We start from the raw sequence: 27,492 nt of genomic DNA, 5'->3' as shown, positions 1-27,492 counted from the left end.
GTCACAGTTCAAGCGTATCGAGCAAGACGAAGGGGAAAATGGGCATCCATTCCTGAGGATTTTAGAGACAAAAAGAATAAATGTCATGGCAACAACGACGAGAGTCACATGGGCGGTAATAGCGAGGACGACAGTGAGGACGACAGTGAAGACGACGGCGAGGACGAAATACATGGAGGATAGTGTAGTACTCGACTAAACGCATAGAAGACCACATCTTCCGTCTTCGGCACTTCAAGTTCAAACTGATTCTTCACTATCCCAAAGAATGAGTAAAACAAAGTTGGCAAGAGACGAGATTTACTCGCGTGGAGCAAAATGTTTGAACCTAAAAAGACAGCCCGGCATCAGCACCGTGCTCCCCCGGTTTCACCCCGGCCCATCCCGGTCTAGACCCGGCCGCTCCCCCGACCCCTGACTCTTCCAAGTGAGCAGCAAATCCAGGTCCTCCAACTCCACACTTTCCCCATGTTCAGTTCTCCACTTTCCCCCGCGTCAGCTCCCTCGAAATTTCCCACCCAAGTCTCCTCCCAAAAGTCACCTCACCCTTCCATTCTTCAACCCACATTTCCTCTTCCACCCACCTCATTTGCAGAGCGTGCGGCCATCCTGTCCACCTCTCCCGCCGCAATAGAATCAGCCTCCGCTTACCCCAAATGTGCCCCGTCCCATTTGTTGTCGTTACAGCTGCTTGCCGCGAGGCCGTATAAGTGCCGATCGCAACCGCCGTGGTGTCGGTGATCTCGGCAATGTTTCACTCCTTCAACAGCCGAAGCCCGCCAGCCTCGGCGGTAGGCTCCGCAATGCCGTCCCGGAAGGTGAATAGGTCATGCCAGGAATGTACCAGGCGCAAAGTCAAATGCGACGGCGGCCATCCGTGTGCGAGTTGCGAGTACTACAAAGTTGCAGATACTTGCGAGTACAGGCAACGCAGTAAACGGCATGCCGTTAGCCGGAGGTAAGCCTCACTCCTTAGTCTCATCTCACTCAACCTCGGCTCATGCCTTTCATGCTAATCTCATCATAGTACACTTGAAAGGGCATCTGAGCAGCTTCAGGCTCAGTCCCGCATTCTCAACGAACTATTCCCCGACATCCCGGTAGAAGACCTCGTCGGAAAGACTCGCTCACAGCTTGTCGCCCTCATCCCTCGCGACTCACTCTACAACCTACCACCTACCACTCAAGATCCTTCGCCGACTGATATCTCCGCCGTCGATGAGGACGACGACGATAATGACCCGAATGACTTGACTCAGATCTCTGAGAACGGCGAGCCCGCCAACGACAGGCGGTGGGATGAGTCGGCCGCCGCTCATCAGCCCACAGCGACCATCCGTGCAAGTGACGACATCAACGCCATCTCACTCGCAACAGATCAACATCGCCGCTCATATCTAGGTGTCACTTCCATGAGTGCCGTGCTCAGAGCCATCTTCCGTCTTTGCCCAGCCGCCAAAGAACACACCGCCCAGCGCGCAAAGTCATGGACAGAGTCCTCATCGTTGCCGCATTATCAACAAAGCCTACCCCCTCTCTCTATCCTCAACGCAGCCAGTCAAGGAATGAATCCGCTCCGCGAGCAACGATGCATCGAGTTTTACTTTGAACACATCCACCCCATAACACCTATCCTGAATGAAGACGACTTTCGCAACACCTACGCCGCAGGCAACCGCCACGATGACTCCTGGCTCGCGCTTCTGAATATGGTCTTCACTCTCGGTTCCGTCGCCTCGGGGAGTGACACATTACACGTGCAATATTACAAGCAAGCACGCGCCCATCTCGGTCTTGACTCTCTGGGGTCAGGGAACATGGAGAGTCTTCAGGCTTTGTGCCTTCTCGGCGGCTACTACCTTCACTACCGCAACTCGCCCAACATGGCCTATGCAGTTCTTGGTGCTGCTCATCGCGTGGCCATTGCCCTCGGCTTACATCGCGAGCCCGTCCGCAGTCACCGCCATGCAGCGGAACACACTGCCGAGCACCACAGCATCCGTACCGAGACCAGGCGGCGGACATGGTGGAGCCTCTTCTGCCTCGATACATGGGCCAGCATGACCCTCGGCCGGCCAACATGCGGCAGATGGGACAGCAGCACCATGGACACGCTTCTACCAACTCCCCTCACTCCAGACGACCACGTCGCAGCGTCCCTGAGAGCTAGTTGCCACTTCTGCCACATCTGCGACCGAATCCAGCATCGCTTCGCCCAGCCCGCGCGGCTCTCCGCCCACGAAGCGCTGTCCTTCGACCGCGAGCTCCGCGACTGGCACGCCTCTCTCCCCGAAGCCCTCAAGAACCCAGCCAACTCCCCGCCGAGGTTGACCGTCGCCCGCGAGTTCATGCGAAACAGATACCTCAACGTCCGTCTCATCCTCTCCCGCTGCTTCTTGCTCTACCTCGCCCACGACCACAGCTTCAAACGGGGCAGCACTTCTGCAACCAGCGACATCGCCTCGAACATCTCGCAAGAGGAGCTTTCCCTAGTCGAATCGTGCCGCACCGTCGCGTCAGAAGCAATCGACGCCATCACGCTCTACTGGACGCCTAACCGCGTCCATGTCTGGAACTCGGCGTGGTATCTCTTCCAAGCATGCATGGTCCCCTTATTATCCATCGCGATCGAAACCCACCGAGCAACGGCAGCCCGTAAACACCAACACCAAAACGCCCAAAGGCGAACATCGGGCGCATCGACTTCGGTCCCGATAACCTCAATAACAACACCTAATCATCCGCCTCCAGCAGTCGCAGGCTCTCCGGACACCGTAGCCTCCGTTGCATTGCAAACATGGTGCGCAAGTCTGACCAAGGCCCTCGAACTCTTCGCCGAGATGCGCCCCTGGATGCGTGCCTCGGACAGGGCCCCGGATATCGTGGCAGCGCTGTATGAAGCAGTCACCGCGGAAGTCGAGGGCGGGTCCAACGCCGGGTCCACGATTCGGACTCCTTCTGCGACCACGGACGGAGGGATGGATCTGTTCGGATGGTGCGATGAGCAGCTGACGGAGTTGGATTGGAGCACGTTTCTCGGAGGCGGGAGCGGGAGCGGAGTGTCAGCTGGAGATGACCACTTGATGTTTTGAGATGCTCGGCGATTTAAGCAACAATACCAAGCTCTTTCATCGTTATTCCCACCTGCGTGGGTACTCATAGACTGGTAGGATTCTCTTGTCGCAGCAGGCTCCCTAAGGGAGGAATTACTGTTCAGCCCCAACACGCGATATGCAAAGTAGCTGTTGGTACCTAAGACATCTTACACGGTGAGGGATTTGCCCTTCATGCTCGACACAAGGCTGCGTGCAGTCATCCTGGACTTGGCGAATCGCATGAGAGATCTCTGCGACAATGGCTTCAGCTGAGATACAGTTTTGTCAAGATATGATGATACCCCCTCCTCGCCAAGCAGCCACCGGGTTCGTGCATCCCTTCTGCCCGCCCTTAAGAATGGAGGCTCTCTGTGGATGGCGTTTTGGGCCAGCCTGATTTGGTTCATATGTGTATCGTATCCAATAATGACACGCAGAGCGTTGTACAAGTAATAAAGTGAAGCTACAGGTCCAAACTTCCTCGCCGCCTAGATCAGGGCAGTAACCCCCTAGCTTGGCATCAGACAACTGTATTTAGAGATGCGCTTTCCCACGGTAACCTAGGATTCAAATGCTGATTTCGTCTTTCCTAGCTTTTGTGCCACTCAAAACTTCTCATTATCTCCGCAAATTTACCCCCGAAAATGCGTCTCTCTTTGGGGTTGGTTTTCACTGCAGAGATTGTGTGCACGACTCTCGCCATGAACGGCGCAGATCGCGATAATGCCTTTCCAGGACGCACGCTTTCCTCGGAGCAGCATGCAACCCCACGCCCATCTGTAGCGCCGGCACCCACACCTGCCCCAAGACCTCGTTTCAAGAATGCTGCTTTGGTTCGACGGGATAACGATAATACATGCGGGTTTGTATCTGATCCTTCCAATCGTCAGTTTTTGCATTAACTCCATGGAACTCACACCAGTACATAACTTATATCTTTTTAGCTTCACCTTCCCCATTTACTTGCGAAAGTCCTCGCACTTGTCTTCCGTCTATGAAGTGGCTCGGTTGTGGGTTTGGCACTGTTTCACCGTTCACAAGTTGTTTCGACGGGACTGCAGCAATGTCGTTTCGGCACTCCCGATCCGGACACTGTTTGCTGGTATGTTAACTTCCACTCCCAGAAGCCGTTAGCATGGTCTTTTCCCATATAACGTTAGCTAATGAAGCCGTTAGCACGGCTACCACAAGTGGTTTCCGGCCGCTTTGCGTGGATTACGTCAGAAAGAACGGGGTGGGAGTAAACTTCGAAACAAGAAAGGATTGCTTCCATACCGATTTGGCAGTCAACGGCGAGTTCTCGAGCACAGTGTTCCTGGTTCGTAACCCAACCGAGATTGTCAGATCTTCAACCACTAGCACCTCGTCAATAGCGTCCAGTTCCTCTTCTTTCACTGCCACTACCTCGACATCTACAGCAGCAACAACATCCTCGGCCTCGGAGCAATCGCATACAAACATTGGAGCGATAGTCGGCGGCGCGATCGGCGGTGTGGCAGTCATTGCACTGGCAGTCTGCGTGATTGTGTGGCTGGTGCTGCGCCGGAGGAAGGGAGCCCACAAAGATGACCCATCACCTACATCGGATCATCCTGAGACAAGCCAGCCATTCATCCAGCCCTACGAGACCTCTCAAATGAGCCCTGGCAGCCAGGACAAGAGACTGGGCCAACAGCAGGTTCAGCAGAGACCTAACTCAATGTCTCCTGTTCCGCAGTACAGTCCGGGGCCTCACTTATCCGGTGGTCATAATGGGACCAACACGGTTGAGTTGGGTTGATAGTGATGGCAGGAGCAAAATTCTCCGCCACTGAGTGCCGAAGCGGCCCATGAGTAGCTCTATTACCTCGAGAATATCCAGGAATCTTTTACCTCGCTTCCGAAAGAGGAAGTGGCGCGTACAGTTTACTTCATTCTGCCATGTGACAGGGGACGTTGCCTGAGGTATGGTAAGACATCCCCCTAATTTAAGGCAGCAACATGCGCCAAGGCATCTTCTTAGGTTCATTGAATGCTTCCAGACCCTGGTGTATCGCCCAAATGGGTACCATGAAAATTCCGCCTTGTCGGACGGTTGAATTCTAGGTGTCATGGAGGAGACTTGCCATGACAAATCAGCATGGACTGCTGCACCCATGTCTTTGCTTCTCACTCTTTCGGTGTGTCATAGAAAGGCCAGCTGGGTGTATTGAGCTTGAGCGATCCAACCATCAAGCCAAGCAACACCTACCAGCCTGAGACAACTCGCTGGCTGCAGGACCACTAGGCCATAACAACGCCTCAGTTCCCAGATAAGACATCTAACAGCCTCCCTGCGTTATGTGTGTTTCGGACATGCGCGACCTTTCGACCCAATAACAGCCATGCTGCTGCCTAAGACGCAAACCAGTCTATCAACACGCAAGGCCTAGATATATGCTGGCTTTGCCTATCCATGAACAAGTGTGCGTTTTTCCTGTTTAGGTCCGAACTCGTTCAGCCGGTAAAATACTTGACAGACGAATGACGTGATGCGTTGACGCATAGCTATCACCAACTTTCTCCCCGATGGCCACCAGATACGACATCAGCAACCCCGGCCTGGGCAGCCAATGCAACAACACCGGCTTTGGGACCCAGAACAACAACGCCGGCTCCGGCAACCAATACAACGCAGAATTCATCAACTTCGGTAAGAAACCTGGATTTATCCAATACCCAGCGCTGACGTCTTCGTAGTTGCGCAGGAGAATGGCGATGCCAAACTTCTCGCCGATTTATGGGTCACCGATCCACGTCACGACAAGACCCGCATCGAGCGCAGGAAGGGGGGCCTCCTCCGCGACTCATACCGCTGGATTCTCGACCACGAGGCCTTTGTCCGATGGCAGGCCGATACGCAGAGTTCGCTTCTCTGGATAAGAGGCGACCCTGGTAAAGGCAAAACGATGCTTATTTGCGGCATCATTGACGAACTACCTGCACGCATGCCAAGATGGCAGACGATCTACTTCTTCTGCGAGGCGACCGATTCGCGTCTCAATAATGCGACTGCAGTGCTCCGCAGCCTTCTGTACCTGTTGCTCAGAAACAGGCCTTCTCTTTCTAAATTCATACGCGAAGAGCATGCGCATGCCGGAAGGCGACTGTTTGAAGACGCTAACGGTTGGGATGTTTTGGAAGAAACATTTACAAAAATAGCGCAGGACGGTGGCCTCAAAGACTTCATCCTCATTATCGACGCACTGGATGAGTGCAGAACAGGCCTTGGTCAGCTTCTCGACGTCATCGTACGCCTTTCTTCATTGAACGTCAAAGTCATTGCTTCAAGCCGCAACTGGCTAAGCATCGAAGAGACTATTTTAGATGTTTCGGACCAAGTATGTATCAGCCTAGAGCTTAACGAGAAGTCAATCTCTGCAGCTGTGAACCGGTATATCTGCCACAAAGTGGATCAGCTGGCATCACGAAAGAAGTACGATATCAGCACACGGAACTACATTTACGACCACTTGAGCTCCAAAGCAGATGACACCTTTCTTTGGGTTGCTTTAGTCACCGACCAACTTGGAAAACCCGGTGTCTCTGAGCGGCATGCACGGATTAAAGTGGAAGAATTTCCTCGGAAGCTGAATTCTCTGTATGAAAGAATGTTGGAGCGGACTTGGGAATCGAATGATCGGGATCGTTGTAAAAGGATCTTGGCAGTTGTTTCGATTGTCTATCGACCTGTCACGCTACTTGAGTTGATGTCTCTTGCGGAGCTGGAAGAGTTCCGCGCTAAGACGGAGATCTTAGAGGAGATTGTTGGAGAGTGCGGTTCTCTTCTGACTGTGAAGGACGGCATCGTCTACTTTGTTCATCAGTCCGCAAAAGACTTCATATCTGGGCATGCTCTGGCCGAAGTCATGCCGTTTGGCATTCATCACGAGCATAACCTTCTTTTGTCGAGATCACTAGAGGTCATGTATAAGACCTGCCGTCGAAACATATACGATCTCCAGGAACCCAGAGAATCTCTTGACGATATTCGCACCCCAGTGCCCGACCCCTTGGGACCGGCTAGATACGCATGTGCGTACTGGCTTGAGCATATCAGCGACGGAGGACATTTGAACGAACAACAGTACTCCCAAGTCTACGACTTCTTGGAGCAACATTTCCTTCATTGGATAGAGGCACTCAGTCCACTAAAAAGTATGTCTGGTGGCATTGCAAGCCTGTTCAAATTTGCGCGGGCCATCCAGGTATTTCTCATCCGAACTTGTGTAAGGAGTCCACCCTGATGCACTAAATTTTCTCAGGCATCGGTGATGTCAGAGCAAAAGCTTTTTATTCAAGACGCTCTAAGATTTATTCGATACTTCCGTGTCGCGGTTGAAAGCTGGCCCCTTGAAGTTTACTCCTCAGCACTCGTCTTCAGTCCAACGCAGAGCATCATAAGGAAGAAGTTCGAAAGCGAAATCGCCGACTGGATCATAAAGAAGCCGGTGGTAGACGATGAGTGGAGTCCATGCTTACAGACACTTGAAGGTCACGAGTTAGAAGTTAGATTCCTGCTCTCTGCACCTGATGGGATAAAGCTGGCGTCAGCCTCGATCGACAAAACCGTCAAACTCTGGGACACAATTACCGGCGAATGCTTACGAACGCTCCGAGGTCACGAAGCCCGGGTTGAATCACTTGCATTCTCTCTCAAAGGAGAAATGCTCGCGTCAGTCTCAAAGGATGCCGTTGTGAAGCTTTGGAACATGGCAACGGGCGGACTCCTCAACACGTTTCACGGCACCTCCCGATCAGGAATCATATTATCGCCCAAGTTGCATGTATCTTTCTGTGGTGGTGACAAACACGTCGCGTTAGGATCACGTGAAATTGTCGAGATATGGGATACAGCTACAGGCCAGCTTGTGCGACAATTTATGTGCGAAGGATTACATGCCATCGCTGCTACTGAAGTCGCCTTCTCGGCCGACGGCGCATTGTTTGCGTCGTACAAACAGACTGGCCAAGTCGTATTATTCGATACGGCATCTGGGCGAATCTTGAAGATGCTACCCTCTCAGCCCAGAGATGGTAATTGGAGGGGGACGAGACTGGCCTTCTTGCGCGACGACACTCAACTTGCAAACTGCTACGAGAACAGTGCACTCACATTATGGGACATTACGACGTCTCAGTCCATTTGGACAGATGTAGATTGCTACTTTGATGCTGCAGTAGCCTGCTCACGAGATGGTGGGTTGATTGCGCGCAGTTCTACCCCAGGAGTGGATGTCAAAATACGAGATGGGGTGACAGGCAAGATCTTGCAGATGCTACCTATCGTTGACGCATCAGCGCTTACCTTCTCGTTGGACGGCACACACCTTTTTTCGACCTCATGGGACCGATGGATCAGCATCTGGGATCTCACAAGGCTGCAAAGGCACCAGCTCAACGAGCCCCATGTGCTTGTCTCGGATTTGCCTTCCACTGCCACTTCTCCAAGCTCACTCAGTGCGACCAAAGGTAAGAAGGTGCATGGGTGCTTTTCGTGTGCCCATATTCATATACACTGACACCGCTTCGCAATAGGTTACATAAACAATAATCGTAAGGCCATTCTGGCAGTGGCCTTTTCCAACAATGGAAAACAGCTCGCATCGCTGTCACGAGCTAGGCTCACAATTTGGGATTATACCACTGGCCAGTGTCTCAGAACAACCAGTATTAATGCAAGCATACTATGGGAAGCCTCGCTCACCTATTATGGCAATCGTATTTTGTTTGCAGGCGAAAACCCTTCCCACATTTTTACAGTATGGGATGCAGCAACAAGCCTCCCGTTAAAACAATTCGGTAGCATGAAAGGAGTTTCATCGTTTTGCTTTTCTAAGGGCGGAGCCACTCTGGCAGTGTTATACTTATATACTAAAACCATCAAGCTCTTGGACGTAGCTACAGGTGACTGTAAAGTAACATTCTCTATAGGTGTGGAGGTTTACCGCTTGAGATTCTCAGAATCAGGGTCGCAGCTCATTACACAAACTGGCATAATCAATCTGGAATCCCTATCAAGTACGGGCGCAGCGATGTCGACACCACAAACTCTCGAGATAACGAAATCGAATCCTCAAGGTTTGATGTTGTCTGAACAAGACCGAAGTGCCTGGGTACAAAAGGACTCCAAGCCCATGCTTTGGATTCCACCAGAGTATCGTCAATCGTCGTATTACAATTCTGATAGCTGGGTGTTCGATGTTAGAGGCTCGGCTATAGCAATCGGTTCTCGATCAGGTCGAGTTCTAATGATGGAGTTTTCATTAGATACTTCAGTTATGTAGACTAGCCGTTTCCCTCCCCAAACCAAAGTGTTGTTAGGTCACTTTTTAATTCATAGCGTTTCATCAACAGCTTCAAGGCATAGTGTGTCTAAGAAGAATCATAGCAATTTTCCGTGGAGGCTCAAAGTCTGAAGACTAAATCAATCTACTATTACACCAGAAGATGAACTAGTTTAGGCCTATCAAAGCGTAAGTTCATAAGATGTCATAATGTTGACCACTAAGCTCTCTACAGCAGGTAGGTTATTCGCTTCTTTCCTACTATAAAACCTAAAGGGCAACTGTTAGTAGTGTTGTCATAGGAGTCTTTATCATTAGTATGTATGACACTGCTATTCTTGTTTCTTTCGTGGTATATCCACAAAGGAATGAGAACAAGGGGTGCTTTAATACTCTACCACGTCTCTTAATACAAGATCAAGGCTCCTCTTCTGTGAGCTGGTATACAGCAGCTGTACAGAGCTATGCCATACCGCGATTATTCGATTTAATAGTCTCCTTGAAATTTGCTTTCCTCTCATATCTCCTGTCGATCTTGTTATTATAACTATGTCTATCGTCGTCCCTTTCGTCGTCCTCCTCATCGTCGTCCGTGTTTCTTTCAACTTTGTTTCCCTTGTCCGTCATCGTCTATGCCACCACCCGCCCGAATGACAAAACTCCGGAAATTAAGAACAACGTGATGGACACAAGTTCCTTTCCATTTGCAAAGCATCTCAGCCAATATTATTATCATCTCACTCACCTTGCCTAGTGCGCGTAATAGACAATGCGTTTCAGGAGAAAAAGGTATCATAATCTCTCTCTATTCTAGCATGTCATACATGTTCTCGTTACGGTTCCCAGACATCCGAGCTTGCGCCGGTTGTCTCTCTATATCCCAAGTCCCAAATCCAAATCGCTAAGTCGTTCCGTCCGTCGATACTCCCTGGGTATAACTCACACTCGAAACTCCTAGAGGAATGTTTTCCAAGCCCATGTCCAGCCTCTTGAACCGAAACCACCAAAAGAACACGAGGTGAAGACCATATGAATGGGTACTAGCCCCTCCTGGCTGTCCGACCCTCACTCCACATCAGCATGATCCGCGTCATCATCCACAGCCTTTCTCCGCTGCACCCTGCTGAGCCTCGCCATGGCTCTTTGCTTAGCCTTGGCCTCCTTTCTTAGTCGAATCGCCGTCCTCACATCGACCTTCTCTTCTCTCTCCTCTTCGATACTCTGGTACACCGTCCCGATAGCCGAAATCCTCCTGGTGCCCCGCCTGCCGAGGGCTAGGTCTGCCCGAGCAGGCAGGATGTCATAATCACCAGGCCCGTCGTCCTCTTCATCAAGTGAGAAGATCGGTGCTTCAACCCTCGGATCCAGAGAAAATCTCCTTTGGAAGCGCACTGGGCTGCCGAAGCTGTGGGACTGCCGCATGCTGGGACGCGAAGGTGATACATAACTAGGCTCCGGAACAGCAGACAGGCTGTCAAACAGACCTGGTAGCTGCAGACCTGCTTCTCCGTATCCGCTGTCGCTGAACAGGAGCTCCTCCTCTTGAGTCGCACCAAGGCCCGAGTCACGATGGCGTGTTGTAATGAACGAGTCCGCGTCAACGTCATCGTCTGACGAGAGGTAGTCATCAATGTTGAAACCTGCGCCCGGTGTGGCCGCGTCTACCGGCGATGGCAGCGCGCTCTCGAGGGCAGTGCAGAACGAGGTGTGGTCAGCAGTCCCACTGTGCAATGAGCTGCAGCTGTCGTTCATGAACGAAGACATGGTCGCCAGATCGACAGACGTCGTGGCTGTATGTCTGGACTGCGGTCGTGGAAATGAGCTGGTGCTTGACATGGTCGGCGTCGCGGAAGATATTGACCAGTGGCGCAGGCTACTGGTCCGGATCGGCACATGCTCGCAAATCTCATCGAGCTTGTTGTTCTTCCTTGGCGACCCGTTGCCTTTCAACCTCTCGTCTTGGCTCTCACGCCACGAGGGGCCATTTCTCATCACATCTGTCGCGGAGTCAAGTCAGCAAATCTCCCCATACAATGCACACAATGGTAGAAATCGACGGTCAAACTAACGAGGTGAAGGCGCCGGTGAGGACCCATCCCCAGAATCAACAAAGCTCTCAACCTCAACCCGGCCGACCCGCCCTCTTGCGTCGTTGTCATCGTCGGGAATCACATTCCGTGACGACAACTCGCCGTTGCGGAAGGACGGCACACCTGTCGCGGACAGGGACAGAGTATGTCGTTTTGAGGGCGTTTTCTGGGTTGGGGAGGAGAAGGTGGAATTGGCTACTGACCCTCCGCGGGATGGCGGCCTCACCGCTTGATAAGTCTCGGGCTGCGCATGGCCGGAGGTCTTTGGTCGCTGCTGGACTGGCAGCGAGTAGTTGTGCTTGACCACGTAAACCGGCTTCTGTGATGTCTTTGGCGACGATGGCGATTCGGTCGGTCGTGTGCTGAAGATACCCAATTCGTTGAGTGGTGCCTCGCCACCGGTCGTTGATCGCCGTTTCTGTCTCCTGGTGCTAGGCGAGACGGATGAATCGGCTATTTTGTGGACGTCAAGCGGCCCGTTCGATGGGGTAGTCGGGATAAAAGATCCAAGGGAGTAAGATCCAAGAGATTGTCTTCGACGGCTGCGGGCCGATTCGGGTACGTCTTCCATGATCGTCTCGTGCCTCTGCGATCGATCGGGATTGAAAATGGTGGTTCGGAATGGGATTTGGCCGACGCTCGCCGAAGTCAGAGACTTCGTTCGGCCGCCCATATCGAGTGAGTCGTGGCGTCGGGGAGGCTTGAACGGTTGGTCTTTGTCACCAAACTGGGCCATTGAGACAGACGGTGCGGGCGCGCCATCTTGCCGATCATGAGGGCTACCACCGTTGGTGGCATAGAATGCCTGGACCTTCGCAGACGCCAAGTCGACTCCATTTTCACCAATGTTCCTGTCAGCAACATCCTCTCCATAATCCCGAACGCCGGCCGCCTTAACCCGATTCTGGAATCCGGAAGGTTTGATCTCAGATTGGGCGTCCAAGATGTCGATGAAACCCCGGGCCATGGAGCTATTGCTCTGTATCGAGAAATGACGGTTGTGTGCGAATGGGGCTGTTGGCGGACGGAAAGGCTCGCCTTCGAAGGGGATCGCCGGCGATTGGCTTCCACGTCGCGGTGCCGGGGACCCCGTCGACGTCACAGAACCGAGACGTGGTTTTCTGAACGACAGCGGTGGGCCCTTAGAAGAATCTCTTCCTCTGCGACTCGATGGCGACGATGAACTCGGTCCGGCACCGTTCGGAGCGGAACTGGGACGTTCAACGCTGGCATCGCGGAATCGTGGCACGGGCGGAGCGGGTGCCGATGCTTCGGATCCGGCTACAAGAGAAAGATTGGTTTCGCTCATCTTGTGGTGAGACCGTTGCAGGTCCTCAAAGACGTTGGTTGGGCCATTTCCGGCGACGGGGTAGGTTCCTGAAGGTGTTAGTCGTATTCGCAAAGCGACTCAAGGTGGGATGGAATCCTACCAAGAAGTGGGGGTAGAGAGGCCGTGGTAGCATCGTAGGCTTGCGCTTTAATGTTGTTTGCTGACTTTTCCGATGATCTTTTGGACGAGAAGAACTTCAAGAGGCCCATGGTCGCAGTTTCTCGCCCGCCATGTGGCGGTTGTCTTGGGCAGACACGCCGTCTGTTTGTTGCGTAATGCTATGGCTGTCGAAGATACGACGATACGACGAATTGCGGTGTTGGAGGAGAGTTTTGAGAGTGTCACGGCCCAGGACTCGAAAATACAAGGCTACTGTGACCACGGCAACAGTGACGAAGGCAAAAGCTGTCGGGAGAGAAGGTGTAGAGGAAGAGGATGGGAGCTGAGAGGAGGGGGGTCGGGGAGTCTAAAAGTTGCGTGGACGGGCAGGAATAGCGTCAGTTCTAGGCGGGCGATGGAAAAAGAAAAGGAGGGACCATGCGACGGGATGAGTCGTGTAAGGGTGCTAAGGCTGATGAAGTGCATACATGATGGAGCGGAGCGAATGGGCAAGATAGAGCCCACGCTAGAGCGACTGTTAGACGGTAGACCGGGTTGAAGGCTTCGTGCATTCAAGGCAAGAGGCGATACAAGAATCCATGTACCTGAGCGTGGCTGCTTCATGTTGCATGGGGTAGCACACCCTCCTTCATCGAGAGCCACTGGCGTAGCCTCCACCAAGGGATCAGACGGGATAAGAGGACTTCTAGTAAGGCAAGGTACGAAGCACGCGGAGCTGGGCCAAGCATTTGCGACGCCAGCTACTACCCAGCTTTCCTGCGCTTGCCCTGCTGTGACCCGATATCCAGGCAACTTTGCCTAGTTCCTCTGTCCGGATGCCAAGTTCAGTTTCCCATTGGCGGTTGACTTGTACGTATTTGCCCAAACGAAAGAGAGACATGGTAATGGATGCGGCCCGTCGACCGTGTCCAAATCCACGGCCAAGTCAAACGAGTACAACACGCAGGCCGCCTCCCTGTCAAGTCCTCGTTTACGTGTTTGTATGATGAGCCGGGCACCTGGTCGTCCACAATTCATGAGGGGTCGGCAAAACCTGGAGAGAACAAGCTGGCGCAGCAGTGACATGACTTGCTGCTCGGACGAAATTGAGGCCCCGAAGTTTCGAAAACAGGTCAGCAAACGGAGGGCAGAGTCGGATGGGATAGGACATCAATGGGACGGATGGGATGGCCCGCGGCCCGTGCGAAAGTGACAACAAAGGTGTAAGCAGAACGAAACAGCTTTTCCGCCAGTTTCGCTGCCTTAGCTTTCGTTAGCATGTGTGAGGCTTCAAGCTGGCTCTGCCTTTGCATCACTCAGGTCAGCTTCAGGTCTGAGACGGATGTCGATAGAGTTCCGCAACCCTGGTGCTGGGGTCCTGATCAGGACAGCGTATCTCCTCGTCATTGACAAACAATGTACCAAGTCAGAAACCGAGATTGTGGATGTCGAGAGGCAACCTCCGGAGCACCCTGGGCCGAGGCGGCACAGTGTTTGTTGTCGTCCGGATGGAAAATTTCTGAGCGATCGAAAAGCCGTGGGAAAAGCAAACAGGCAAGGAGGTCTCTGTTCCCAAGAGATGAACTGCGTACGTGTGTCTCCACGATGACAGTCATTGCGGCCAGTAAAAGAAAACTTGGACGGCCAGGTCAGGGGTAGCAATCGTAATTTAGCGCAGCTCTCGGAGAAAAAGCAATCGAACAGGGTTGGAAAGAAGCCCATTTGCCAGCTTCTTTTATTGGCAGCGCCAGCTGACCGGACTCGCGACTAGCGATATAGTGTGTCCCAGGGACAAAGTCAAAGAAGGCCCTGTTGAGTTCTGAAGCAGCACCGGTCGGTAGCGTATGGCTTTGTTCCATTGAACCTGCGACGAAACGGCTTCTGAAAGCAACCAAAGTAACGGGAAACACAGTCGAGGGCTTGAGCTGATGCTATCCGCCATCCTTTTTGCTGTGACAATGGGTTGTTGAGCCCCTCTTTGAGTCTCCGAGGTAGGAGTGCAGCGGCATTGCAGTGCAGTCAGTACTGGGTCGGGACCAATTATACGTGCAAATCGAACGATATTGACGACAGTTATTTTCCGCTAGTGGGCTGAAGGCGCTGGCCGCCCCGTCAATGCCGTGTCCATCTTGAGTATATCTCTGCCATTGTTTATCTTCCCGGGGAAGGAAACCCCTGCGTCAGATGCAGGCGCTGCAAGTGGGCGAGAGTGAGACACCTGCGATCCTGGTGATTGGAGGCAGACAGAGGCAGATCGTTCAGGGATTCTCCCCTGCTGTCCCGCGAATGTGGCGGCTCTGGTGGATGATGGACGATCAATTTCGGCCAAGCTGAATGACGTTCAGAGTCAATTGAAGACGCGTCGAGCATTGATTGTCGTCAATGGCTCCGTCCATTGCTTCCGTGTGAAACTGGACCGGAAATATTGCATCTTGAACGAGGATGCGAGTCAATCTCATTGACGGATGCTGAATTGTTCAGGTCACCACCGTCTGTAATTTTATCGAGAGGCCGACGCTAGCAGAGCCAAGTCGCGGTCCAAGGTCCATGGCCATCAGCGTGCGTGCACAACCGCAGCGCTTGTCGGTTGGTCGCGGTGTGCCACCCGTTGGTCCCAGCTGAGTGGACGGAGAGACGAGGTGGCCGAGAATAGCCTCGTAGCTCCGGGGCGGTGCCATGTTTTGCAGCATTGGCTCAGCACGATGGAGCTGGTGCAACTCGACAGGAGATTAAACCGATGTTCTGTTGGCGGACTCCTAGGAATTCGGCGGAGTTGGATGCATGAAGTTCGGACGACCACAGCAGATGCTTAGTCACTTCATTCGTAACTTCTCAGTGTGTTCCTTTTTCTGCTTTTCTTCTCTCGCGACAAACATACTCGCCCACGAATCATATCATCTTCACAGACGTACCAGCCTGGTTTGGCTCTCGTTATCTGAAGGAATTGTTGTCTCGAAGGGTCGAGGATGGACCGCCAGCCACCGACATGACGCGACAAGAACCTCCGTCATCTTTCGGCCGAATGCAGGTCGGGCCTGCAGCAGCATCCACTGAGAAACGTCTACTCCGCGCCAAAGCGTCTCATCACTTCTCATCGGAGTCCATCCCGCATCCGCAGGTTTCTTGGGTGCACAAACGAACGAAGTTTTCCTCGGCCTCCCCCGTCAGCCTGCTTGCCAGCTGTAGGTGTCCGTTGCAGCACGGAGCAGGGCGGCCTCTCCCCGCCAGCTTCCAAATCGCTCAACGGCAAACGCCTCGCCTCAGGGGGCAGTCTCGTCTCGGCCTTTGCTTTCAACTGGATTTTGCCGGAAGCAGGTAAGCATTCAGCGTTGCACGCAACGATCCGGCTAGCCTGGTAGGCCTGTTAGCGGCGATCAGCCACCACGTGGAACACCGTCGTCAGGCTTTATCCGAATTCTGAATGCCTCCGCTTTTCCACCCCCTGACCGTTCTTCTCGGACCTTCCGGCTCGGATCTTGGCTTACCTCCAGCCATGGCCTCATTATGCGAGTGATCCGGCCGCACGACAAACAACTTCCTCACGGGGCGCGGGGCAGCAACGTTGCTTTTCCTGCCAACCCCTCCTGCTTCCTTCTGTCTCGATGACTGGGAGTGGCCAGGCCAGGATGACTTGGAAGAGAATCATCCAGACCCTGGGTCCAGAGATGAAAGGCCAGGAAATGGGCAGACGAAGGGCGCTACCACGCGCCGTCTTTTCCGCCATTCCTTGAACGGTGAAGACCGCCATGGCTCTTCAGATTCAAGCGCTTCCCCCGGTGCCGCTCGGACGGTGCTCTGTGCTCCCGGCTTCCAAACGTTGAACACTGCAGCGTCCGAGCGGACTTGTCAAACTGCAGGTAGTGGCCGCCCTCCGCTTGGGATTTGGGATGTTGCGAAGGGGTCCTTCGTCTTGCAGGTCGTCCTTGGTTTGCGGAGTCTATGGGGAAACAAGCTTCAGAGACGTGACGAACCAGCCAGTGCTCACTCCGCGACCAAACGGCCCGACAAGCTCTGTTAGGGTTTGAGGGGTTGAAGAATGCAAGGAATACTGTCAGGAAGCACCCGCAAAGACAGTCTGGTCCCAAAGCATGCGGGCGTTCGAGTCTCTGTTGCAGGCAGGTGTCGTGGCGCCGCCTCATGAACGACTGTCGTGTGGCCGCTCAGCCCTAAGCTCAATATCATTGAGCCTGAGTCTGGGCAGTCCTTCGGTGGCGGCCACTGTCAAAAGGACATGAGCTGTGTTTGAGGACGCCATTCGTGAAGGTAGTCCCAGATGGCTATGAGCTTCCCCGGAGTCCATCGAGACGGCCGTCAGCTTGCTTGTTGTCGGGGCAGCTTCCTCCCATGTGCCGTGCCTGCCACGTGCCTGGACAGTCGGAGCAACTGAGCAGCCATGAGCACCCACGAGCGTACCCCTGCAGATTGCTGCAGAAAAGTGAATGTCTCTCCCTGAAATTCGGATGTCTCCTGTGGCGCAGTCCGATGCATGTGTTGGTTCTAGGGCTGTTGCGTTTCATGGAGCCGAAGTTGGTCGACGGCTCCTGGGTGGGAGCAGAGTGATGCTTGAAGGCGAGTTGATTGTGCGTACAGTGTAGGTAAGGTAGGCAGGGCAGGTGGGCCTCAGGTCGACTGCAGGATCCGACAAGACTCCTCGCGGGAGATGCTTGCGAACAGAAAGGAGTGACATGTTAAAAGTAAAGCATTGAGGATGCAGCTTCCTCTGCGTGGGCACAGTGCTGCTGGGAAGGAGCGATGCTTGGATCAATAAGGCAGGCCCACGCGGGCTGGCTGCCTCCCAACCACAACACGGATTGGAAAGAGCTGTAGGTGAAGAATTAATCTGTGGAAGGAAGGTACTCTTTTGGAAAGCAAACCCCAAGTATCGGTGTGCCTCTGTTGGATTCCATTCCTCTCGACGACAAAACTGACCTCCATCCTCGAGTTGTGCGCATTCATTGCCCAAATTGCATCAACATTCAACACATTTTCTCCAATACTCCTACAACTACTTCAACATTTCTTTTCTCGTTTTTTGGAACCTCCTCTGAGACCCATTGCTTCTTGAACCACGCACGCAACATTCCTTTAACACCAATGTCTAACCCCCAAGCATCCGGTCAGACTCCCCAGGGTCCTGACAAGCAGCATCCAGACAAACAGCAGGGCTAGGTCCCCTTCTTTACCGAGCATGACGGTGCTCCCCTTGTCGACAGCAAGAAGAAGCCAACGCCAGCTGCTAGCAGACCTCCCACCCAGGCCAACAGCAGTCAAAACCCTTTTGGTTACACCGAGCCAGTGCCCACTCCCACGGAAGACCAAGATCAATTCATCGAGTTAACTTTGAGCAAGCCTGCTGCCACTGTGGAGACTTCCAACGACAACAACTTCGACGGAAAGCCGTCCGAGGAGCCTTCCTCCCGGGCTGGCGGTAGACAGCATGCTGTCGATACGTTGATGGATTCAGCTCCCCAAAGCACTGAGCCACACACTGCCCCTGAGATGACTATTTGTGGCAATGAACTGTCTGAAGAACAGTACAGACAAGTTGAAGACGCACAGAAGGGCTTCTTCGACCACCACAGGAAGTCCTCTACGGAGTTCAAGTCCGTGCCCGGCACTTTTGGCGGCGACGGTATGAAGGAGATGTCTGACGGTCTGAAGGAGAAGTCTGGTGATCTGAGGGAGAAGTCTGGTGATGTATTTACGACTGCCAAAGGCAGAGCGAAGGAGACGTCTGGTGATGCAGTCACTACTTTCAAAGCCATCGGCAGAGAGGAGTTTGAAACCCAGAAGAAGGTGGCGCGAATGTTCAAGGGTCTCCTGCAGAGATGTAAGTCACCACAGCTCCGTTGATGAGATTGATATCTAACGGCATCATCAGCTTCTGGGTCCAAGTCGGAGTCGGACTCTGCCGCAGCTGGAAGCGTCCGTCCAGACCGCAATACGCGCAAGGATCAGAAGGAACACAAGCCGACAAGTGGCAAAATGCCCCGAAATTCGCAGCGAGTGCAGAAACGGAGCTCGAAACGCGGGAAGCCGTCCTCTGATTTCTCGAAGTTGGGCCCTTTTGTACCGACTGAGAAGCAAAGAGACGACGTATCGAGACAGGGCCAAGAAGACAAAGGCCGGAAGACAGTCGACAAGTGTCAAGATAAGTGTCCAGAGGAAACCGATCTCCACCACGCACCAACGCCACCTTGTGAGTCCCCGAAGGAGTAGATGACACCCACCGAGGCCCAAGAATGCATGGGATGAGGAGGAAATACCTATGATTCGAATAGTCTTTCCCTAGTACCAATACAACAAACGATGCTATTCACCCTTAGTGTGCCTTTTTGCGTGAGACTGCGTGGCATGACCTGGTCAACTCGATTCCTAAACGCCATACCCGATTTACCATTCCACTATAGCTCACCCTGCCATCGTCGTTTTCCAAGCCAGATACCGCTTAATCCATAGAACCAGCCAGCGCAACAGCACTAAACCGCAAATCTGCACCCTCTCTCTCCAAGAACTTCAACGGTCCCCAGGTAAGCGCCTTCTCGCTCAACACATCCTCACCCTCCTCCAACTGCCCCCTCGCGAGGGGTCCCTTGCGCCGACCATCAAGCTCCCACAGCGTGCCGTCGTTGCCGCGCACAAAACAGACGTAGTGCAGATCAACATCGTCCGCCGCCTGCGGGGCCTCCGTCGCGCCCTGCGAAGCCGCCTCGCGGTGCGCCGTGGCCAGCGCAGGCGTCTTCTCGAGGAGCTGTGCGCGGGCGACGGGGTCGAGGGGCTCAGCGTTCTCGAGCAGCGTGTTCAAATCGGAAGGCTTTTCTGTTTCCCACACCAGCATTCATCAGCTCATCTGTTTCTCCCCAACTCGCGCAGCAGATGTCGAGAAGAACTTACGGATATATTCCCTCGCAGGCCCGTTGCTGACCGCATGCAGCAGCCCCATCAGCCCGCACGCGTTGCGGATCGTCTGGCGGAACCACAGCACCGGCTCCTGCGGCCCTTTGCCCTGGTACTCCTCGAGCAGCGCGTCCTCGGCCAGGCGGTGGCTCTCGTAGGCGGCGCTGACGGGGAAGACGAGCAGCACGGCGAGGGCGGGCCGCGGGATGAAGGAGAGCATGTCGGCGTCGGTGAGGGAGAAGACGTCGTGGATCGCGAGCGCGGGGGACAGGCCCAGCTTGTGCAGGAGCGTCGTCATGAGCTCTGGGTTGGCTTCGAGGGGGATGAAGGCCGGGGCGGAGGTGGAGGGGTCTGGGTTTGTGGACGACATTTTGGGCGGCTTTTTCTTCGTCTGTGTAGTGTTTGTTATCTGGGGGTTTGCGATGGGTTGTAGAGCTGGTTTCGAGGGGTTGTGAAGGCGAGTTTGGAGGTGTAGGTTAGAGGATGAGAAAGCTGTTTGCCCCTCCAAAGACCAAGGTCCAAGAGCCGAAAGGTATGGTGGGGTCGGTGAGGTAACCGCTGCCGCCTGAGCTTTTAGTGCGGGGTGTTGGAGCTTGGGGTACCGGGTTGCTAGAGACCCCTGTCAACAAACGAACATAGGAGACACAACGCATTCACGAAAGGAGGCGAACAGGTGTCATGAACATATTCTATTCTAGAGCGGCGCTTGTTCCTTCATGTGGCCAGCGTTGATTTACAGTCCTTGCGTATCGTACCCAAAAGGCGTCCCCATCCCTTTTTTGCGCCGTTGAATGCCACTCGTCCGCTGCCCGTCTATGTGATTTATATGGATGGTTTTACAATATGATTTACAGGAGGATCTCAACCGGCTGACGGTGATTCTCTCCGGTCGTGAGTTTCTGCGTCGTGCAGCTTTTCATCCACCTTGTCCCAGTTCTCGTCGCTCGTCACCTGCTCGTCGAGCTGCTCGTACTCCTTCTCGTCGCCGACGAGGGGCTCCTCCTCCGGCGTGGGCTCAACCCACGAATCAACCTCCACAGCGGGCGCCTTGACCTTGGACTTCTCGATGGCCTCCAGCTCGTCGCGCTCCATGCGCAGCCTGTCCTTCTCCGACTGGTTCTTCAGCGCCCGCCTGCGCTGGTTGTCGCGCAGCTGCTGGTTCATGTCGGTCTGGAAGACGGTGTTGGTCGCGAGGTAGTGCGCAATCTTCTCCTCGACGAAGTCCTTCATGTGAAACGCCAGCGTCTGGCTGACGAAGATGCTCGGGAAGCGGTAGCTGACCCAGAGGTACAGCGTGATGGCCTGGTGCAGCGTCTCGATGGCGCGCAGGTACTTCCTGCCGTCTTGCTGGCCAATGTCGTCGATGGAGGCGTCGAGCAGCTCGAGCGGGATCTCCTTGATGTCGTAGAGCGCGCCGTTGCGGCGCGTGGCGATGCGCTTTGCAATGGCGCGCACGATCTCCTTCTGGCCCTTGTCCTTGTTGACGGGCGCATTGAGGATCGTGATGCGCTCTTGGACGGTCATGGGGAACTCCTGAATGGTGTCGGCAATCTCGATGGACCGCTCGTTGACGTGCACGGAGTAGCGCTCCGAGACGGGGGCCAGCTCGCGCAGACGGAGGAGGATGAAGCTGAGGGGCGTGTCTGGCGGGAAGTACTCGGAGAACCTTTCGATGACGAAGGCTGGCGGGTGGATGACCGCCGTCTCCAGGGGTTCGGCCTCGTTTTGGAAGGCTTTGCGGATCGTCTGCAAGTCGTCGGGGTCTAGTGTTGTCACGTAGCCCATCTTCTTCTCTTCTACTGGGGCGACCGCGTTCGTGTCTGCGCCGGCGTCGCTGGTGGTGGCTTGTCTGGCAGTCTTGTATCGGCCTGCTCTGCCGCCAATCTGCTTGATTTCAGACGTGTTCAACACCCGAAATTGTGTTCCGTCATGTTTGGTTGCAGTTTCAAAGATGACTCGCTTGATCTCGAGGTTAAGACCCATGCCGATGGCGTCGCTGGCCACGAGAAAGTCGTAGTCGTTGTCCGGGTCGTTGAACAGGGCGGCTTGCTGGGCTCGGGTCTCGGGTGGCAAGGAGCCGTAGACAATAGCACAGCGACGCCCCGTCTGCTCTTCAATGGCATTCTTCAGACCGTGCAGGTTGACTCGGGTGAATGCCACGACAGCGTCTCCCTTTTGCAGCTTGGACAGGTCGTTGTCAAGGCTCTGTTTCATTGTCTCAAGGGGACTCAACCTCTGATACCTGTGGACGATGCATTCGTCGCCGATGCTGGCGCAGATCGACTTGATCAGGTCGACAACACGCTCTTCACCGCAGAGATGGACCTCCTTGGCCATGACGCCGAGCAAAGCTTGCGTCCACGCCCAGCCTCGATCCATGTCGCCAATCATCTGGATTTCGTCAATAACCGCCACGTCGACCATCCGGTTCAGTGGCGTCATCTCGACCGTGCAGCTGATGAAGTAGTTGTCCTCGTCCTCCGGAATGCGCTGTTCCTCTCCCGTAACCATAGCGCATGGCTTCCCCTTGTTCTGGAACCGCATGTAGATCTCGTGGGCCAACAGACGCAAAGGCCCGCCGTAGATTCCCGACTTTGCGTTCTCCAGAGCCTTCAATGCCCGGTACGTCTTACCGGAGTTTGTCGGTCCAACGTGGAGGTGGATGGTGCGCTGCATCGCGCGCGTGGCCGGGAACCACTCCATAGGGAAGCGCATGTCGGCCAGCTTCTTCTGTCTCGGTGTCACCTTGGTCAACCTTTGACGCATCATGAAGCTCTGAAACGAGTACTTCAGTTCCGATGTAAGTCCCTTGACGTCTGATCTGACGAATGCATTCCGCAGCGTCCAGAACAGAGGGTTCTCCTTTCGCAATGTCGAGCCCTTGTTCGCCATGTGTATTGACTTCTGTATCGTCTCGCGGAACAGCTGAACTTCGTTGTTGAGCCCATTCTCGCTTTTGATGCCAAAGTCGCGGTACTCGGGGTTCGTATCCGAGTAGGGGCCCATGTTCCTCAAGACAACGTTGAACTGGGAGAGGATCATGTTCCTGAAAGTTTCATAGTTCTTGCTCTTGTTGGCCTGGTATTTGTTGTATTGCCGGGCAGATCTTGGATTCGGAAGCGATTGCTTCTCGGAAGTCAGCCTGGAGAATATGAAGGAGTATGATAGGGTGCGTTGTCTTTCTTACCTTGAATGCGGCCGGGCAAGACGTTGCGAAGCCATGGCTGGGCGCAACACGACTTCTCGCCGCGGAGAGAGTCGCGCTTCGCAAAATCGCTCTCATGGTGGCTTATCTTCTACCCAAAGAAGCATGGTCGGCGACATGCAAAGAACATGCCGCAGTTTTTTGATGTTGTTGGTGCAGAGAGGCAAAATCGGAGACGGCAGACAGCCCACCTTCGCCTCCACGCCAGAAAGCTCTGACTGAATGGAACCCGCGAACGAAGTGGTGATAGAAATTTTGGGCGCGATAACCAATGGCCCCCCTGCCGCTGTGCCTTATCAGCCAGCGCTTTGATTCGCCCTGGGTTAAAGGTTGCGGGTCGCCCCACTTCGGTCTAGCGCATCCGCCTCCGATTGACCGTCGTCATCACGCATTCCATTCCCTCGTCGTCGCTGCCATTCTGCGACAAGCGCCCATCACCGTCCCGTTCCCCGACGCCCGACTCTCGCTTCCTGTCCACCACCTACGTACGCATCCCACCTCGTCGCATCGAATACAGCTGCCTGGACCTTTTTTGCGGCACTACAAAGCTCGAAGAATACCCTCAAGATAACGTCCAAGGATTCTCCGGGTCGCCCCGTATCAATCGCCATGGCTTCCTCGTCGACGCCCATCACCCCTTTGCTCTAGTGAGTCGCCGACAACCGCAATTCCTGCGACACAGCTACCACCGCGCATTTCTGCTAACCACAATAAAATCCAGTTCGTGCATAGCGCACAACAACACGATCCTCTCCGAATGCACGACGTCGGCCTCCTCGCAGACCTCCTCCCTCGCCTCCCTCATCCTCCCCAAGATCGAGCACAGCAGCCCCCAGAAGCTGACCTACACCCACGGCTCCCACCACATCCACTACATCGCCGAGGCCCCCTCCGACCACCCGGACTACCCCTCCGCCGGCGGTCTCACCTTCCTCGTCATCGCCGACGCCTCCCTCGGCCGCCGCATCCCCTTCGGCTTCCTCTTCGAGATCCGCCGCCGCTTCCTCGAGCAGTTCCCCGCCGACTCCACCGACTATGCTGAGCTGCCCAACTACGGCGCCGCCAGCTACAACGGCCAGCTCAAGAAGTTCATGGTCGACTACGGTACCACCTCGGGCGGCAAGGACGACGCCATCTCCAACGTCCAGCGCGAGATCGACGATGTCAGGGGCATCATGACCCGCAACATCGAGGGCCTGCTCGAGCGCGGCGAGCGCATCGATCTGCTCGTCGACAAGACGGACCGCCTCGGCGGTAGCGCGCGCGAGTTCCGCGTGCGCAGCCGCGGGCTGAAGAGGAAGATGTGGTGGAAGAACGTCAAGCTGATGGCGCTGCTTGCGCTGGTCGTCATCCTCATCGTCATGGCGATTGTGATTGCGGTGAAGAACTGAGGGGTAGGAGGGGGGTAACGCGCGCGGTGGCGCGTATGCGCGGGGTGAATGGCGCTTGTTTCGATGGTGTTAGAGAATTGTATCCTCTCCAGATTGGGCAAATGGTTTGAATGGCGAAAACGGGAAGCAACACTACTTTTTTTTGGGAAGCAAAACAGGGAGGCTCTAATTTCTTTTTTATCCTTATTACCACCTCGAGGGGCGCTACCTGTGGTAATGATTCCCTGGGACTGTCGTTTGTGGCTTTGCTGGACCACATCCGAATATACATGATTTTCTATGCTTACCATATTGAGGCTTGCTTCATGGGAGTTCTACGAGTGTGACCTAGACAGTGAAATATTGCGCCAATGCTACAAAAGTACTAGGTAAACACGACCCAGGCTGAGGCAGATACACCAAGGCAACCTAAGCACATGGATTACGCGGATTGCTCCCAAAAGGATTGGCAGTGTCAACGCAGCTGTGGGCTCATCACGACTTGGCGCAATAGGCATCCATATAGAACAAACGAGCCAACAGGCATAGGGTAGAAAATTGGCCCGATCTTTGCATTCGAATGAAAATAAGCATGAGAAACCGGGCACTCCCACGACAGATGGACGCTCGCTTGAGATGACAGGACGCGGATAGCGTGGAAGACGAACACAGCAAAGACCCAACCCCAACGCCAAACGTAGACCTTGTATGAGCATCACCATATGAGCTCAACAGGCCACGATACACTCAATTGCCCTCTGACAAATCTTCGTGATCATTAAACCAACTCCCAGATGCCCTGGATCTATAGCCGGATAAACGGCAGGCCGGTCAGGCACTCCTCGTCCAACCCCAAGCCTCTAGATGACGACGCTTGCTTCCCGGCTCAATCTAACGACACAGTCAATTTGGCAACGTCCTCTTCGCCTCCTGGAATCACTTACACTCATCGCGCCGAACGTATCGCTCCTGACAACCTCTCACAACTTCGGTCCCGACGTCCCGTCCGCCCTCCTCCCATCTTGGTAGACATACCCGTGCGCCACCGGACTCATCCCCATCCCGGGGCTCAGAACTAATGGCGGCCGCCGCAGCTTCTCAGTGAAAAAGACGGGATGCCTGACGGACGCGTTGTGCTGCGCTGGTGGCTGGAGATGCAGCAGCGGTGGCGGAGGCGGAGCCAGTCGCGGTATCGTTGCGGTGTGGTTCGTCATGGCTGGCGGTGCGGCAGAGTTCGACATGTTCCCCGAATCATGTGTGTAAATATGTTGAATCTAGGGTACTTCAAAATTCGACGTCGGCATTAGAAACCCCTTGATAGGGTCTGTCGTCATCTTTAATGTTGCGGGGAAAGGTTACGCCCCCCTTACCCCAACCCAACCCCCCGGATCGGCCGTGCGATAGCTCGCTGAGAAAGCCGACGCTTCGGCTTCGGTGGGGCCGCGGGTTTTGGGGAACGGGTGAGCAGCCGAGGCACGCGACACAGGTCTGCAGCAATAAAGTCATGTTCAGTACGCAGCCAGACAATAATGGCTCTAGAGTTTTGTCATTAATTGGATCTAGTATAGTTTTGAGCGCCGGTTCCCTCATGTCTCCTTCTTGGTCTTCTTCTTGCCCTTGGACTTTTGCGCCTCCTTGCCCTTCTTGATGGCATTCACGAGGTCCTCCACCTCCTGCACCTTCTCCGCCTCCTTTGCTTCCTTAGCCTTCGCCTCCTCCGCCGCCTTCTGCCTCGCCCTGACGAGCGCCTGCTCCTTCTCCGTCTTCTCAATCAGCTTGTCGCTCTCCTCCCACAGCTTCTTCGCCACCTCCTCGTCGTGGACGTCCTTCCGCGCAAAGTCCACCTCGCGGCACTCCTTGATCAGCCTGCCGCCCTTCCCGCGCGCCAGGCCCGGCTCCATCGCCGCAAACAGCAGGGACTGCGCGCCCTGGTCGGGGCTCTTGAGCAGCAGCCACGGCACAAAGTACGCCGCCAGGTACATGAACAGGCCCCACAGCGAGCCCCGCGACAGCCAGCGCCGCATGCCCGGCGTGCGCGCGTATCCCGGGTCCACGAACACCACCCGCGAGTTCATCGGCAGCTCGTCCGGCCGCTTGTACGCGTCGAGGTGCTTCTGGAACGCCTGGCCGAAGACCATGAGCGCCATCTTGCTCCGCTTGTACGCCGCGCCGGGTGACCAGGCCGTCTTGCTCAGGGCGGCGCCGTCGGTCAGCGGCGGCGAGCCGATGTAGGAGGGACACGTCGTGAATAGGATGCGCACGTCGCGGTCGAAGGGCTGCGCCTTGATGGCCGGGCTGAGGATGGAGAGCAGGTGGAAGTTGGCGAGGTAGTTCACCATCCAGGTCTCCTCGAGGCCCTCGGGGGTCAGGCGCGGCTTCGCGGTGCCGGGCGGGGTGACGGTGGCGGCGCAGAGGACGATCATGTCGAGGCGGCGGGGCGGGGAGTTGTCGATCCACTTGGTCGCGAACTTGCGGATGCTGTGGAGGGAGGCGAGGTCGACGTGCTCGGCGTAGATGAGCTCGTTGCCGGTGCGGGCGCGCAGGTCGCCGACGTACTCGACGAGGAAGGGGTCCGAGACGGGCGTGTGCGTGAGGAGGACGAGCTGGGCGCCGCGCCGGCCGAGCTCGTAGGCGGTGCTAGCCCCTATGCCTGACGTGCCGCCCGTGATCATGACCACCCGCCCGTGCATGTCCCGCTCCGAGGGGTTGCTGGCGCCGGAGCAATACAGCTTGATGAGGGTGAGGGCGGCGACGGCGGTGGTCGTCTTGAGGATGAACCACCAGTTCTCGACGGCCCAGGCCGGCGGCCCGGCGGCGAAGACGTAGCCGATGTAGTCGATGGGCATGGCGAACGAGTGGGCTTTCGGAGGTGAGGTTGTTCGTAAGGGGTTCAGAAGTTGAGCATCGCACCCAAAGCTTCGTTGTGGAAGCTAGGCAAAGGCTTGTGACGAGGCCACTTCGCTGGGCTTCCTTGGTTTCTAGAAAAAGTGGAATTCTTGACGTGCCCTCAGGGGAGTCAGGGGAAGCCTCCGAATTGCAGCAGGGGCAGGCCCGCCCATGCCGGCAGCTGCAGGGGATGGATGGACATCAGCCGGCTTACG

General features: G+C 54.9%; 9 protein-coding genes across 9 annotated transcripts; 5 read left to right on the top strand and 4 right to left on the bottom strand.

The window, feature by feature from the left end:
- Positions 1-803: 803 nt before the first annotated feature.
- Positions 804-3,092, top strand: GAL4-3 (Regulatory protein GAL4; the record flags this gene model as incomplete). Its single annotated transcript, XM_032024775.1, has 2 exons — positions 804-958; positions 1,028-3,092. The coding sequence occupies 2 exons, from the start codon at positions 804-806 to the stop codon at positions 3,090-3,092; spliced, it is 2,220 nt and encodes a 739-aa protein (XP_031878642.1).
- Positions 3,093-3,796: 704 nt separating this feature from the next.
- CGGC5_v004257 (uncharacterized protein) lies at positions 3,797-4,875 on the top strand (the record flags this gene model as incomplete). Its single annotated transcript, XM_066151253.1, has 4 exons — positions 3,797-3,980; positions 4,040-4,078; positions 4,137-4,197; positions 4,272-4,875. The coding sequence occupies 4 exons, from the start codon at positions 3,797-3,799 to the stop codon at positions 4,873-4,875; spliced, it is 888 nt and encodes a 295-aa protein (XP_066009472.1).
- Positions 4,876-5,642: 767 nt separating this feature from the next.
- Positions 5,643-8,736, top strand: CGGC5_v004256 (Vegetative incompatibility protein HET-E-1; the record flags this gene model as incomplete). The annotated part of the gene is made up of 5 exons (XM_032024776.1): positions 5,643-5,766; positions 5,814-7,321; positions 7,379-8,585; positions 8,652-8,669; positions 8,714-8,736. The coding sequence occupies 5 exons, from the start codon at positions 5,643-5,645 to the stop codon at positions 8,734-8,736; spliced, it is 2,880 nt and encodes a 959-aa protein (XP_031878639.1).
- Positions 8,737-10,465: 1,729 nt separating this feature from the next.
- Positions 10,466-13,029, bottom strand: CGGC5_v004255 (uncharacterized protein; the record flags this gene model as incomplete). Its single annotated transcript, XM_032024777.1, has 3 exons — positions 10,466-11,397; positions 11,470-12,867; positions 12,921-13,029. The coding sequence occupies 3 exons, from the start codon at positions 13,027-13,029 to the stop codon at positions 10,466-10,468; spliced, it is 2,439 nt and encodes an 812-aa protein (XP_031878640.1).
- Positions 13,030-17,671: 4,642 nt separating this feature from the next.
- CGGC5_v004254 (uncharacterized protein) lies at positions 17,672-19,138 on the top strand (the record flags this gene model as incomplete). Its single annotated transcript, XM_032024778.1, has 3 exons — positions 17,672-17,742; positions 18,133-18,749; positions 18,801-19,138. The coding sequence occupies 3 exons, from the start codon at positions 17,672-17,674 to the stop codon at positions 19,136-19,138; spliced, it is 1,026 nt and encodes a 341-aa protein (XP_031878637.1).
- A 229-nt stretch (positions 19,139-19,367) lies between these two features.
- UCHL3-0 (Ubiquitin carboxyl-terminal hydrolase isozyme L3) lies at positions 19,368-20,186 on the bottom strand (the record flags this gene model as incomplete). The annotated part of the gene is made up of 2 exons (XM_032024779.1): positions 19,368-19,738; positions 19,814-20,186. 2 exons carry the CDS (start codon positions 20,184-20,186, stop codon positions 19,368-19,370), a joined length of 744 nt encoding a protein of 247 aa, XP_031878638.1.
- Positions 20,187-20,677: 491 nt separating this feature from the next.
- Positions 20,678-23,099, bottom strand: CGGC5_v004252 (ATP-dependent RNA helicase suv3; the record flags this gene model as incomplete). Its single annotated transcript, XM_032024780.1, has 2 exons — positions 20,678-22,942; positions 23,004-23,099. 2 exons carry the CDS (start codon positions 23,097-23,099, stop codon positions 20,678-20,680), a joined length of 2,361 nt encoding a protein of 786 aa, XP_031878641.1.
- Positions 23,100-23,630: 531 nt separating this feature from the next.
- On the top strand, positions 23,631-24,412 carry VAMP714 (Vesicle-associated membrane protein 714; the record flags this gene model as incomplete). The annotated part of the gene is made up of 2 exons (XM_032024781.1): positions 23,631-23,668; positions 23,743-24,412. 2 exons carry the CDS (start codon positions 23,631-23,633, stop codon positions 24,410-24,412), a joined length of 708 nt encoding a protein of 235 aa, XP_031878607.1.
- Positions 24,413-25,977: 1,565 nt separating this feature from the next.
- CGGC5_v004250 (putative oxidoreductase) lies at positions 25,978-27,237 on the bottom strand (the record flags this gene model as incomplete). Its single annotated transcript, XM_032024783.2, has 1 exon — positions 25,978-27,237. One exon carries the CDS (start codon positions 27,235-27,237, stop codon positions 25,978-25,980), a length of 1,260 nt encoding a protein of 419 aa, XP_031878542.2.
- Positions 27,238-27,492: the final 255 nt, after the last annotated feature.

This window comes from Colletotrichum fructicola, assembly GCF_000319635.2.
Source record: "Colletotrichum fructicola Nara gc5 chromosome Unknown KSG_Nara_v1_contig02, whole genome shotgun sequence".
NCBI classification, from domain to species: Eukaryota; Fungi; Ascomycota; class Sordariomycetes; order Glomerellales; family Glomerellaceae; genus Colletotrichum; species Colletotrichum fructicola.
Note: the sequence above shows the minus strand (reverse complement) of the source record. Positions and strands in the feature narration are given on the sequence as shown.